At 33.4% G+C, this 15,952-nt stretch overlaps 1 protein-coding gene across 1 annotated transcript; it reads left to right on the forward strand.

Annotated features, from left to right (window-relative positions):
- The first annotated feature begins 285 nt into the window (after positions 1–285).
- LOC123707836 (tubulin beta chain-like) lies at positions 286–15,735 on the forward strand. Its single transcript, XM_045658192.1, has 3 exons — positions 286–439; positions 12,960–13,068; positions 14,270–15,735. Exons 1-3 carry the CDS (start codon positions 383–385, stop codon positions 15,475–15,477), a joined length of 1,374 nt encoding a protein of 457 aa, XP_045514148.1. The 5' UTR covers positions 286–382; the 3' UTR covers positions 15,478–15,735.
- Positions 15,736–15,952: the final 217 nt, after the last annotated feature.

The raw sequence follows: 15,952 nt of genomic DNA on the forward strand, positions 1-15,952 counted from the left end.
TCTAGACTAAGGGCCTAAGATCTATTTTGTACAGTTATTTCGTTTATTCGTTTATGGTAAGTTAGTGTATAAAGACCTATTAAACATTTTTTTTTCTAAATTATATAAATAATTAAAAGAAAAAGATAACATAAAAACGCAGACCCGAGCTGGAACGCAAATTCGGCTCTTTACTTCTTCTACTTGTAAAGTAAAAAAAATACTCCCGAAATACCGGCAGTTTCCATTACTGATCACATTCTCACCCCATACGTTGTCATTGTAGTTCATTCCCATTCACACAGCGTTTCAAGCGATCTTGCATCTTCATTCGACATTTGAGCATCAGCCGGGAACGTGATCGGCTGTGTAACATTATAATTAATTATTATTTTATACAAATATGAGGGAAATAGTGCATTTGCAGGCGGGACAGTGCGGGAACCAAATCGGCTCAAAGGTAGGTGATATTTGAATTTTTACAACGGTATTTTTGGTTATTACCATGTGTCTACGAATTATTTTCTGTGATTTAAAAATAAAATGCAACAATTAATTAAAGTAAACCTATATTAATTATTTATGGTAAATTTTGTGAACTACGAAAGCAGTTAAATATTTAAGCGTTAATAACCAGTATTCTGGAACTAGTAAGTATGAAAGGGGTACTTTTAGGTTCAGGTTTAAGTAGCAATACTTAGACATATTATATATTTATACAGTAATACCTACTACATTTAACGTATCAAATGACATTTCTACCTACATCATGGAAAAATATGCATTTTATACAAACATAATTTGATATTGTCATCGAATTACATGGCGTATTTTTAAACAATTCGAAATTTGAAATTATTTAACGCTCGGAGGACAATCTCGTTCATTCAAAGTTTCCTATCCATGTATGTTACTATCTATATATTCCAATAATATTAATATTCTTATCTTTCGGGTGTGCCATTCTGGTGAAATACATTTTACGAAATTGTTTCCTTGATTTACGATTTTAATTTAGTTTTAGCAATTTTGACGAAAATACCCCTTAACTAAACTATGAAAATATGTGTGGGTAATTTTTGTAGATTAAAAAACAAAATACAGTTTTTGTATGAATATAGATTGCACTAATTTGTGAATAATAACATGACTGTCTTCGTAGTTCTAACTTTTTTATTGTAAAAGTGAAACCTAGAGAAAGAACGCAATAAAGAAAGTTATTAAATTTTTTCCTTTTATAGTAATAAAGTGTTACAGGCGTGATTCTACGCCTTTTAAGTTTTTATTAGAGCACAGAAACATGGCATACTTTCACGCTGAATATTTTTTTCGGTTCAAAACTAATTACTAAAAATCATTCTACTTTTACAATTGCGCCGTTCTATGATACGGATAAGTTTTATGAATAAATGTAAAAAAAAAACTAAAATTTCATACGTAAAATATTTAAAACTACGATTTTGACAAACATTTTGTGATAGTATGATCATAATAGTTAACAATTTAAAAAAAAACCAGTAAATTATTAATTTAATGTCAAATGTTTAGCAGTCGTAAGATTGGGCTAAAAATAGCAAAGGCAACTGTGTTCTATAGAACAGCTGCACTGTGAATAAAGAAGGAAGTATATTGTTGTACATGCATATCTTCATCTCGTTTACTCTCGCAGTCTGTTTTTTATCAGAATAGGTGTTTCAAAGGTTATTGACGTCTAGATAGCAATTGCATATTTGAATTTCGAATTTGCGGAAGAATTAATTTGCACAGATTAGAAATTACTATTATTAAACAAAGAGCTTTTTATTCCGGAAATGGCTATAAAACTAGGTTGTGGTCATTATTTTCCTTCAATCTTCATAAAAAATATTTAATAATTTCCTTTTACCGCTTACATTATATTAATAGTACAAACGGAAAGCTAATTAGACCTCATCATTAAAACAATTTATTCTCATAAATTATTATATATAGAAACTTTTATATATTTTTTAACTCATTAAAATTCTATTATCTATATATTTTTCACACACGTAATTGCCCCACGGTTCAACTATGATAACTGTCAAGTGACTGTTATGAGTGGCCGTTAACGGTTTCAAATGCGTTCTAGAATTCGGTTTTAACAATAGAGAGTTAGGAAAACTTTCATTACTTTTAAATTTAGAATTTATTTAAATGTAGATGTACCATAGAACTAATAAGGACAAGTTGAAGCTCATAATACGGACTACTATCTTGAATCCCACAAGCACTCGAATCGTTTAGTAAGGTAAATAATGGTTAAGATTTAACCACAAATTCTCACATAAAGTTGCTATAGAATTTTTATAGGTTTTTAACTTTGGCAATCTTGTCTATTAAAATCACACGCACAATATCTTTCTTCTTTATAAAATATAATATTATTTATGTATATTGCCTACCTACCTATACCTTGTGTTGATGAAGTAATATAATTTCGTATTTTTAAACTGTATTCGGTACAAATACTGGCCACATACATGCAAACCCTTCATAAAAAAAATATGTCTATTGAGAGTCTTCAATGGCAGATGTTTTGTATGAAATACACACAAAGAATAATTTGAAATAAGAATTCCATCGCAAAAACGCAATGACCAGGTGCCTACTCTCACATCTCTATACAGTGTCCCATTATTTCGTGACTTTTTGTTTTACAATTTATGAAATTTACTTGAGTATAATCGGTGTAATATATGTATCCAAACAAAGCATTTTCGTATTATAACAAGAAGAGAATTGAAAAAAGTTAATATATCTTGCTAGTACGTACTCGTTGTATTTGTGGAAAAATATTTGGGTTTAATAGGACTAAAATGCGAATGACATTATAAAACATATATAATGATGACCTATTTCTAACAAAAATAATTTTCACTAGGTTTGGTCTAAATATTATAACAAATGTGTACTAATAAAAACTAATAATATACATGCATTCACTAATAATAATTAAACTAACGTTAAAAAATTCATTAGGGTCCATGATTCACGCATGGAAGTAGCTGTTCGTGCGTTGAATATGTCAATTGTCATTGTAGTCGGACGGTGGTGGCCATATTTGACGCGTGACAAACATCCGGCCTTAAAACGCCGCCCAAAAGGGGATAAGTGACGTCTTAATTTGTAATTGGCGCCATTTAGAGAGCTATACGCTTATGGATATCTAGATTAGCCAGAAAATGGAATTAAATACATATTTTTCTTACATTTGTGTTATATACGGCGACAAAATGTATTCTTTATAGAAATTCACGCTTACAATTTACGTAAGTTTTATACGAATTCTGTATTCGGTTTATGCTGAAATTTGTTTGACCTCAAAATTCTTCTGTATATTAGATATCTTCTGAATAGGGTTTCGGAAGGGTTAGTGACAATAGCAAGACCTGAGTTAGGGTACCTAACCCTTTTTAATTTTTTAATCAAGCTTTGTTCGAGAACAATGGAACCCTCATCGAATCTTATAATTGCTCTGATACGTCTAAAAAATGTTAAGCGGTTCAATCCATTTTGGCACTTTCAAAATACAATAATACTACAGGATTCACTTCGTATTTAAAAAATGTCTATATCATTTATTGACAGCAGCTGTTTATTTTTAATGGGCAGGCTAGAGATTTTCGACAATACTTGTCTTACGTCTTCGCGTTCTTTAAATATTTAAAGTGTTCATATTAATTGTTCATGATCAAGTTTCATTCTTAGTTTATTAATTTCTTTGTCTTATACAACTTTTATTTTATTCGTTTACCACCACTATGAACATATACATAAAAAAGGGGCGGTTCAGTGTGTAAGAAAGGATTTTCGTTAGGATATTCCTGTCTCCTGTACCCCACTCGGTTTGTAATAAAAATAAACACGATGCATTTGTCCACGTCATGTGCAACAAGTGTTCTTTAAAACCGACTGACAGGTCCGGGTGTGTACATTTTTGTTAAAATAAAGTTGCGCTATTTTTATTTATATTTGAAGACCCTTTCACTTACGTTTTTATAAATAAAAATTCTTTGTTTGAATGATACGGTTTTATTTATAAAATAACAAATGCCTGTACTTAATATTAAAATCGACAAAGAAAAATTCACTTAAATTTTATCTGTAACTGCAAGCTATAGACCAAACAATATTTTTTCGCTTTATCACAGATGAAATGCAGAAATTTATACTTCAATTTAATCCATAGAATAAAATAATAAATTACATCTCATAAAATCCGTATAATCATTTAAGCGAACCTATTTAAAAAAATATAGTCCCAATGTTTTACTGTGATAAAAATTGCTTCAAACTGTTGAATCAAATCTTCCTAGAATTCCGACGAGTCACGTTTCGTTTTATCATTATACGATTGTTCCAGTGTATTGACTTGTAGATAAGATTGCTAGGATTTATATCGGGATTAACAGGAATTAAACATGACTGAGACATGCTGACGCACTGGATGTTAAATTTTTCGGAAGTGTCAATGCACCAAATCATCGTTCAACGTTAAAATACATACACACACACTTTTGACACATACTATGTTATTAATTAGTAAAATATAAATTAGTTTATAAATGCACGAACGAAAATTAAAAAAAGAATTATTCGACTTCAAAAGAACAATGACAAAAGACAATAAGAGATTTAAAAAAATTGTATTGATATTGGTATTACCTAACAATATAGATACAAAAAAGCAAAGCCCAATTCGCTGCGAATACGAATCATTTGACACTTTAATCATCATCCAAACAAAGGAGAGTAAAAACTGCTCGTGAACACCTTCAGTTTTTTCGAAGCTATGTATAGTTTTAAAATATGAATTTGGTATTATTAAAGAAATTGACATTTTTCATATTAAAATGTTGATTATGCATATTATGATTATGATATAACTTCAAAAATTAAAAGCAAGAATTAAGTTCCGTTTTTGTATGGAGATGTTCAAATAAAACTCTTTGTTCGAAGCTGGGTTACAACTGGCAACATCTACTGTAATGGTTACAAACATGAGCTTGTATCTACCATAATATTAAGAGGGATTGCGACCCTAACAAAATAGTGACACTTCTGACAAGTGAAGTCGATATTTTTGGACATTATCGGAAATTATATTTTACTAAAATAAATATGTGACTTAACTACTGTTAGGTTACATAACTTCATAATCATTTTTTTATATGTAATATGGCAGGAAGCTCATCTGATGTTAAGTTATACCGCCGTGCATCGACACTCACATTGCCAGAAGGTTCGCAAGTTGCCGTCCTTTTAAGACTGATACGCTCTTTTCTTGAAATAACCTAAGTCGAATTGGTTCAGAAATAGAAATATATAGAAATTTATATCAAATACTTTTGGAATCTATTCACCATTCGTATCATTATTACGTATAGTTAAACCATTTAAAATTATCTCCCTTACTCAAAGTAGATTAATCAATTACTAATTTTAATTTGTCTTACAATTAACGAAATCTTAGTACAATAAACCTATTTATATGATAATAAATCTCGCTTATTATGGAGCCGCCTTTAGGGTTAGTGACCGCGGTAATGGTTACTGTCTAGATTTCCTACAACTTTTTGTCTAGATAGATTTTTTTCTGTCTTATAGACGCGCTTTAAGCTGCCCTGTTCGTCTAAAACTCATCAAGACATTTTAGATTCAGTACTATTAATTATTATTATTAGCGAAATAATTTGACAAAAAATAAGTTGGACAATGCACCAAAACACCAGTAATTTGTGTGTAAACCTGACTTGTTTCACGTAATTTTTTAGCCACCTAGTTCTTTTATAATCTATAGAATATATTTTATAACTATTGTTTCATTGGTACCAATCCGAACATACCGAATCAAGAACGACAGTAATTCAATATCGGTCAAAAATCTAACAAGAGTAAAACCTTCCAGCTAAAATTTTATTTTACTAGGTGGTCGCAGTGGTTGAACCTTCCTGTTCTGTGTAAAGTTGACAAAACATTTTGTGTTTCTAAATAAAATATATCCATTATGAGTTATAAATGCATGTTTATAAAATTATCATTGTGTTCTCTTTGTTTTTAATCAGTCTGCATGTTTAAAATAACATATAATGTCAATTACTCTTTCAATGACAAAAGTTGTATATTAATAAAAAAAACTGTATGAGAAAACTGTTCGTTTGCAAATAAATTTTCAGTTTACGCATACTTAATTTTTATGATTATTTCTAATTTGTACATCACACCGCAGGAAGTTAAAATTTTCTTGGCATTAGTCTGTGGTTGTGATCAATATCCGGCTTTGTTTTTTTAACCACAGATTCTGTGAGAACGGAAAGTATTCCTTTACAACTGGGAAACGTATGTCTAATATTATATCAAAACGGTAAGGAAATTAATACTTTTAGGATTTATTCACTATATATTGTTTATTTGTTTACAAAGTTTTCTCTTACTTATGTAAAATATTTAATTTGGAAAACTTTACAATAGTATCATACAAAATTTAATAGGTTTCATTGACGGGAGCACCCTAAGACTAAGTACATTAAACTCTAATGAATGATTAGAAACATATGCTCTACCTTAGGAAGTGTAATATAAACACACTGCCATATGGCGATGACGCAAGGAACACAGTTGACCGAGCGATTAAGTCTGTAGAACTGAAATAATTACGAAGTATGTATATAGTATTATAATCATATTCTTTATAAAGTGTAGTATCACAATAAATGTTATGCAAATTATATTAAACGTAATCCGTGCGCGTAAACGTCTTCGAAACTTTATGTACTTTGATATATCGAAAGGAGAGATTAAAAAAAGGTTTTCATCTAAAGAGAAGAGATAGCTCTCTATTGTACTGAACATTCTGATTGACCTGACTGACTTAGGGTTCTTAAACAAAAGAGCATACCAATTCCTAAAAGGCAATGTACTTGCGAGCCTTCTGGCAATTTGACCATGGGCGGCTTTACTTAACATCAGATGCCTCCTGTCGGTTTTCCACTTGTTATACTTAAAAAATCTGTGCAATACATGGTGATGAAGTTGCCTTACATTTAGTTCTCATCTCCGAATACTGTCAAGGTTAATCCGTGACCACACGTTCTGTGTCCCCAGTAACATTAACCAGTGTTGGGTCTACCTAGTGGTAGAGAGGTCGTTACCCACCATAGGAGCATGGCGTGACCATAGCGATCACATGTTTGTTGCGCGTACGTCAAAGTCTCTTAACAAAGCAAGTTAGGCGTAACACTGGCAAAGTTATGTAATAAATACACTTCCTAGAGGTAGAAACTCGATACATTTTGAAACAAGGTTAAATTGGTTACGATGTAGGACAAAAAAGTGCAACGAAAGACTTAGATTACAATCAGCAAAAAACTGATTTAAATTTTAATAACCTATTTTTAATTAATATAATGATTTGCCATTTTTTCTTGTTTACACATTTGTTACCATTGTATTAAGTAACATGTACCTAACCTCTTTGACACGGAACAAAAAAAACTTGCAAATTATAACTTCTAATAATCATACAGAGCGAACGAATTGTATCATATTTCGGGCATGCGCAGAGGCGTTGAGAAATTTGAGAAACTGATCGTGGTTAGTAACACAGAAGGAAAAAGGTGTTTTACTTAGTACCGATTAGGTGAAAGACACATTATCCTCAAAACTGTACAATAAAAAAGGCGCTGGACAGAAACCGGTGGAAACAGATTGTCCGCTCCAGATGTTTCCTTGCCGACCACGAGACTCAGCATGAGCTACGGACTGAAAAGAGAAAGATTGTATTACTTATGTTGTGGAAGCATGCATTTTGTTAACACTTTCTAATAGACAGTTTTAGAAAATAACGACGATAACCTTTCGGTTTTATAAAGTTGAATCCGGGGGTAAAAACCTAATATGAATAAGACGAGATCAAAAATAAATTGTAGAGGCAGTGAATGGCCGAGCCGCAATGCAACAAAACTAAAATCTATTTTGAATAAAGATGGCGGGCGCCGGCAAAAAAGGAAATGCTTTTCTGTCTCCCGAGGTTTACAAAAATAACTTGGGATTTGTGAGCTTTGTATTCGTGTTTGAGTTAAGAGAATGCTCGGTTTCCGGAATTTTAATCTCAACAAAGAATGCGTTCACTCTTTAAAGGAGGAGGAAGGTTTCAAATCTAACATTTAAAACAAGTATATGATGGTTATTTAGGCTTTTAAGTGTATATAAACTTATTTTTTGTTTTATTAATTTGTGATTGATGTTTATGTATAATATAGTTTAAAAAAACATTTTTTTGCTATAAAATGTGATATTCGTGTAGAGATATTAAAATATTATCTCACACGCAAGGAATAAATTGTTGCATTGTACTTTTACTAACTTGTCAGTCAATCTAAATTATTTGTCTTATATGAAAGTTGATAATTCACTTAATTGTTGTTGATATATTAATTTGCGACAACTTAAATTTTTATCTAGTAATATAAAAAAATATTAATTCAAACGCGAAAGTGAGTTTTTCATGCTATTATTATTAAATAAATTTTCATAATCTGTGGTATTGTCTTTTACGGGGGCTAGTAAGTGTTAGCACTCTACGGACAAAGAAAGGAAGTATTATATAACCTCCTTCGTGTTTTTGACTTGAGTCTAGGCATTTAACCAATCGTTTAGTTCCTCTAATCATAGAATAAAATTATATTTTTATGTTTATTTAATTTAATATATATTTTTACAAAATACTCCGCTTCATACGGACGTAATTAGCGGTCATTGGTCGATTCCTGTCTAATTTATTTGGTTTGGTAGACACAGCAGTCTTATTACCTTCACCTTAAAGCAGCTAATAAAAAAAATATTTTAAATTACGTGATTCCAAACGGACTCCCCTTCCTTAATTAACAAAAACCCCTTAATAAACGATACTTCAGGAAATGTAACATTGTATGGCTACTTTTGATCGATATTTCCCGGAATTGCCAGTATACAGTTACTGTGGTTGGCTTCTACCTAATTGCAGGCGACACAGCGTCTAGGTTGTTAATGACGCATCGGTTTTATTAATACGTTATTGATTATGATAGTAAAAGTAACATTTTACAATTAAAATAAAAGCAATGTGTGCAATTTAAATTAACAGACAAAATCCTGTTACAGTTTTAAAGTTATTCGTCTGAAATTTTAATGCGCAAAAACTTGACGTGATCCAAACGATTTTTTTTGTTGTTTATTTATTATAGACTCTTAGTTCACGATAAGAATTGAAAGTTATGAAATGAAAGTCGAGACTTTACAATAAGACCACAATTGACGATAAATTGATCAAGATTGAATGGAATTAATTCACTTATCTGCGGAGAGTTGAGAATGTCTTGAGTGAGTGACCTGCCAATCACCATAACGTGAACCTAAGATCTTCGGATAGTTCAAAATTGGAATTGAAAATTTCGACACTAATCCGTTCTAGATCTAATTTAGTACAGGAGGTACCAATCATACCAAGAAAATCTTCTGTTACTGCATAAGTGATGAAGCAGAGTGGCAGTGCTGATATGACGAGATACGAGGCCTAAATATGTAATTTGACACCGTGCAAAACTTAAGGGACGGTTTTAGATAGTTTCAATCATCACCATCCAATGCATATCTATTTTTCGTAGTCTTGTTTACTGAAGGTCGTGTCTGTCTCGAAGAGTCTAACCGATAAGACGACTCACTGCATCCACGTCACTATCCTCAGCTTATGATGATATTAGGACTATTGAGACCCATAATTGTCTTTATTTGGACAGACCAACGTGTAGGCGATCGAGCCTGACTTTTCTTGCCGGCACTCTTCCCTACTAGTTTGTCGAGACTACGGTTCTCTGCTGGCAATATGGCCAAAGTAGCTAAGTCCCCGTCTGTAAATGACAATTGACAATATTGTTGGGATCTTAAGTTGGTTGAAATTGGACTTATTGGTTCTTTTTGCGGTCCATGGTATTCGCAACATTCTCCTCCTCCAAATCTGGAAGGCCTGTCTTTTTTGGTCCGCTGCACGAATTGACCAAAACCAAACCGAAAACCCAAACTATATGCTTTGGGTTATTGGTCGACAAATATTTTAATATAATTTAAATAAATAAATTAGACATAAACACATTTATCACTAACAAAACCACACAGAAACACAAATAACAATAAGCAAAGATAAAAAAATAAAAAAGAATGAGAGTTTACAATTTTTTTTCATCGAAAATCTGACAATTACTACTGTTTTCATAAAAAAAATATGAGAACTGTGTTAAAGTGCTATAGAAGTTAGTATAACAATATTTTAGTTTAAAGTAATTCTACAGTGTGTATAAAAAATAACTGTATTTCATTGTATTTAGTAGGACAGGAAGGATAACAAAGGCCTATCTTTTTATCTATAATAGTTAAAGCGGACAACATGTCCACACGAATTATCTGCAGGCGATCGTTGAAAATCAATATTTATTACTCAGCTACGTCACGAAATAACGGAACGCAATATATATTAAATATTTCTGTATAATATTTTAAACGATAATTACTTTTTATATACGGGGTAATAATTCCAATAGGCCTTTTTGTCAATTTCCCAGAACGGTCCATTTACGTTATACACGACGTCCAAAAGCGATGTTTCGGGATTTTGTTATTCGGTTAAAATTAAATAAGATTTGATAGCCTTTTGTACTTACCAAACTGAACATTGCCTACTTTTTATTATATTTGACTTAATCGTTTTTTTTATTCCAGTACGTATATGTATTTAATACCTTACCTTACGATACATAGGTGAATAATTACATTTGCTATAAAACTAATTGTTTTCATGTCCCACAGCTATTAATGCACACTACAACACATTGTCAGCGAAATGAAATTATATTGTTAAATTCAAGGAAAATATTTTACTGAGGAATTTGTTTATGATACAGAATTTTACCATACAATTTAATTTACAATAACTTTATTAAATACGAATATAATATAAATTTCAATTAATATACGCTTTTACGGGAGTCTTAGTGCTAACAATGGACTGGGCATTTTATTTTGGGCTCATAGTACTTGAATACTATTTTTGGTTTTCCCTCTCTCTTCAATCGGCAGCTAATGTCGGAGTGCCGTGGTTGGCAAGGGTTGAGGTCTGTGAGTCAGTCTTTAGCTTTTATAAAGTCCGGAACGTTGGCTTCAAGCTGGGCCGTGTAGTTCGTGCCTTGTGACCAGGTGCAAAGACGGTATAGTTTTAAAAAGTGATGGGAGGTTTGCTGAGAGGTTTCACAACTTGTTCCAGGACTTTGCTTGATACGATTGAACGGCCACGTGGTCTTTTGCCTTCTGTGAACTACGATCAGTTTCTCCAACATTTCATCGCCTAAGCGCATTATATGGCCGAAATAAGACACAATTCTCTGTCGGCATATGGTAGACAGGGAATTGTGTATTCTATGTCTACTATTTTGTCTTACTATGATAACAAATACCGTACTTAGCCCACGTATTATAAGAAGTGTAAACATAATCTCTGCAACACCGGATGATCAGGTTTTTTAGGAAATCCGGCCTTTTCAAGCCACATTAAAAAGGAAATAAATGTCACGTTTTCTTAATTAATTCTAATTTATCTACATTATTTGTTAAAACATTACGTTAATTTTTAATGAGTTCAATATTTTTCACTTAATAGCTAAGAAATAATAAAATATAGGTATGATTTCTACACTTTCTTCTGTATTTTTGTTATCGGTAATAATAGTTTAATATTTTAGCTAGGAAATTGAAAAAAGTATGAGAAACTAGTTTTTAAGAATTACTTTATCTTGCGGTTTTTACTTTGTAAGTACGATCTAGGGGCTAATCAAGTCTAATACTTGACCCGCGCCTGTATTAACTTCCAATTACAATCATTAGGATTCTATTATTGAAAGAACTACATCGAAGTTGGTACAAATACCAGTAGAAACGCTCGTTTTTCTATACCTGACGTGGAAATGCGTTTGCGCATTCCCTGCCCCGGAATGTTGGGATATGTAGCACTCGACTCGCACCAGGATCTCTGCTATTCTATTCAGAGACTAGGTGAGCAATAAAAGGAGTGGCGGAGAGTTTATTGCAAGTTTTTCTCTTTCGTTCTACGGCCTTGAGAACTGGTAGTAAATGTAAAATTAGAAGCATTTAATGTATATTTCATAAGTTCATAAGTGTACATTGTGTTACCTATATGAATAAATAATTTTGACTTTTGAATATCCACTAACCCACCTCGAGGAGTTCCTACAAACTCTCGCATTCTACCGAGGCAAATAGATATATGCTCTAGAGTTTTCGGGAGACCTGGGATTATGTGTGAATTCTCTTGTTGCATAGGAATTTGAAACATTGACCAGGCATTTTCGCACATCGTTTAAATGCGCGAATGCTATACTTAATATTGATTCTTAACACTATTGAAACCGAATGTAATTGGATTTGCTCAAATAAATTGATATAGGTACAAATTAAGAGCAAAGCAAAGTCTGTTGAAGTCGACTTACAAACCATATAACACATTGTAGAATTTTTCTGTTAATTAGTCTATTATGCTTTCAATTAGTGGTACAGTATCAAATAGTTGTGTAAGTGGTCTAAATTTTTTAGCATTTTTTAGTAACAAATATTTGGAGAGTATTGTTTTATATTTAAGAGTATTTATGATAAAAACAACTTTTATTTTGAGCATTAGCATTATAGCACAAATTTATATATTTTTCTACCTATTTATTTCTATAATTGTAACTATTGGACACATTTTGATAAATAACTTTTATATCGTGATCCTAAACGAAAATATTACGTTTAATTATTAAGCTCAACGATATGATAATTTTACTGTTTTATTCAGTGCAAACCTGGTCTACAATAACACTATTGTTTTCCTTAACAGTTTGTCCTTCCTTCCTAATGGTATACATTGTTCTCAGTTTTGGGAAATCATATCTGAGGAGCACGGCATAAGCACCACTGGTGTCTACGAAGGCACAAGTGACCTGCAGTTGGAGAGGATATCTGTCTACTACAATGAGGCTTCTTGTAAGTAACCAAATAATACTGGATACTATAAGAGCAAGAACTTTATTAGGTTTATATACAGTTTCCTTTAACTATAATACACCGAGTGCGTTCCAGCGATCTTAAGTATTTAAGATTCGTATTTATTTACTTATCCCTCGAATCATTAAGTATTTAGCTTACGAATAAATTGCAGCTTAGTTTTTGTTAGGGACTTAATGCAACCGAAAATAGTATAGTTTATTCAACATATTATATTTCGGATATTACAGCGTCTGTATTACATTTAGCTTTATAACTGTTTTGTCAGGAAGATACAAATAGAAAAGAGTTATTCATTACAAATAAGTATATATTTTTAGTTCTTGAACGCTAGAGTTGTGCATAATGACCTAACTGTATGGCCAGCCAGGCGAGACGTTCATACTCACCAGTCGATTGTAGCGCCCTCTAGCAATGAGATTTTTCTTCAAACTAATAAGTTTCTAACTTGTAGGTTAGGTTATGAATTTTTTTACTAGAAATGGGCTCTTCTGATGGTTACTGATTTTAACTACATCATACCTAAACCTATCTTGGCATGATTTATTAGGATTTCTCTAATTGCATTGGACTTCAGTGTAATAAGCAAATATGTTTATTTAACTAAGTATGAATATCTTGGTTATTTTATCCACGAGGTCCGTTAACCGTAGTAACTACGGGGCAACTTGGCGTATCCAAGCCTATTTCTGGATATCTAATAATTCTTTGTATACGTTTTGCTATAGATTTCGATATTCGATTTAGTGAAGTACATAAACCACATTGTCAGCACTACGCTTTGTAACATGAACAATAAAAGCACCCGCAGTAATAAATCGTTAATTACGATAACAAGGTCAACGACCGGGCATCTTAACAGTACACTGACTCAGACGGTACAATTAGACTAATTCCTACAGAAATTTCGGTAATTTTCTACTTGAGAGAAGCGTTACCGTAGTCTAATGCAATAATTAGGTGCGTTTTGAGTCAATTGTTCGAATAAATTGCCGGTTTTGGTAGTTGTATTTTGTGACGATTGAATGTTAAGTTTTTTCCTGTCAGATTAAATAAAGCAATGGTTTTTAAGGAAGTAATGATGCAAAATGGCCAACATTTGTTATATTTCGGCCACGTACAATATAAAATTAAAAACTTTCTAATCACTAGATATTTACTAAGCCATTATTAACTGCAGGTGCGACGGCCGAGAATGGCGGCAAGTACGTCCCCCGCGCCGTCCTCCTTGACCTGGAGCCAGGCACCATGGACGCCGTCCGCTCCAGCGCATACGGTCAGCTCTTCCGCCCGGACAACTTCGTCTTCGGCCAATCAGGCGCCGGCAACAACTGGGCAAAGGGTCACTATACAGAAGGCGCTGAGCTTGTCGACGCTGTCTTAGACGTCGTCCGTAAAGAATGCGAAAACTGTGACTGCCTTCAAGGCTTCCAACTCACACACTCCCTCGGTGGTGGTACCGGATCCGGTATGGGTACCCTTCTTATCTCCAAAATCAGAGAAGAATATCCCGACAGAATCATGAACACATACTCAGTTGTCCCCTCGCCCAAAGTATCAGACACAGTAGTTGAACCGTACAACGCAGTCCTTTCCATCCACCAGCTAGTTGAGAACACTGATGAAACATATTGTATAGACAACGAGGCTCTATACGATATTTGCTACAGAACCCTAAAAGTCCCAAATCCCACATATGGAGACCTCAACCATCTTGTGTCGCTTACCATGTCTGGCGTGACCACCTGCCTGCGGTTCCCAGGTCAGCTAAATGCGGATCTCCGCAAGCTGGCCGTGAACATGGTTCCCTTCCCTCGTCTCCACTTCTTCATGCCGGGCTTTGCACCACTCACGTCACGCGGCAGCCAGCAATACAGAGCCCTCACCGTACCAGAGCTGACCCAACAGATGTTCGATGCAAAGAACATGATGGCCGCATGCGACCCACGACATGGACGCTACCTTACGGTCGCCGCCATCTTCCGTGGCCGCATGTCCATGAAGGAGGTCGACGAACAAATGCTGTCAATACAAAATAAAAACAGCAGCTTCTTCGTCGAGTGGATTCCGAACAACGTCAAGACTGCAGTGTGTGATATTCCTCCCAAAGGCCTGAAAATGTCGTCAACATTCATCGGAAACACGACCGCAATCCAAGAGCTGTTCAAGAGAATATCGGAGCAATTCACCGCTATGTTCAGGCGCAAGGCTTTCTTGCATTGGTACACCGGTGAGGGAATGGACGAGATGGAATTCAATGAAGCCGAAAGCAACGTCAATGACCTGGTGTCAGAATACCAACAGTATCAGGAAGCCACCGCTGAGGATGACACAGAATTCGACCAAGAAGATCTGGAGGAATTAGCTCAAGATGATCACCATGATTAATGTTTTAAGCCGAGGTGAACTTAAAATATATATTTTTTAAAGATATTAAAAGCTAAGGATTACCTTTTAAAACCAAAGTGTTCTCAGCGGTCTAAGTAAAGCACTGTGCCTCGTCAATTGCCATGTGACTTGTTCTCGAAGTGCAAATTTTTTTTTATAAATGGAGTATTATTTCAATATGTAATATTTCGATATTCGAACGTACCAACTTGTGCATTTAAATTATTTTATCGTCTTGCTTTTATATAATTTATAAATAAAGATTTAAAATCAAAGCGTATTCTATTTTAGCGTCAAACTTTTTAACTATTAAGCTGTGAGAAAGCAGGGAAGCTTGTTGAATGTGCGAGTCGAATAAACAGCGAAACGGTTGTTTCTAGCAACGTACAATCCTATAATCTCCTGGGAATTATGCACTTTTCGTTTAGGTATTCATACTTAAACTTAATTAAATTTAGCGGTTTCCCTACGAAGT

The sequence above is a fragment of the Pieris brassicae genome, chromosome 3, assembly GCF_905147105.1.
Source record: "Pieris brassicae chromosome 3, ilPieBrab1.1, whole genome shotgun sequence".
Classification (NCBI taxonomy): domain Eukaryota; kingdom Metazoa; phylum Arthropoda; class Insecta; order Lepidoptera; family Pieridae; genus Pieris; species Pieris brassicae.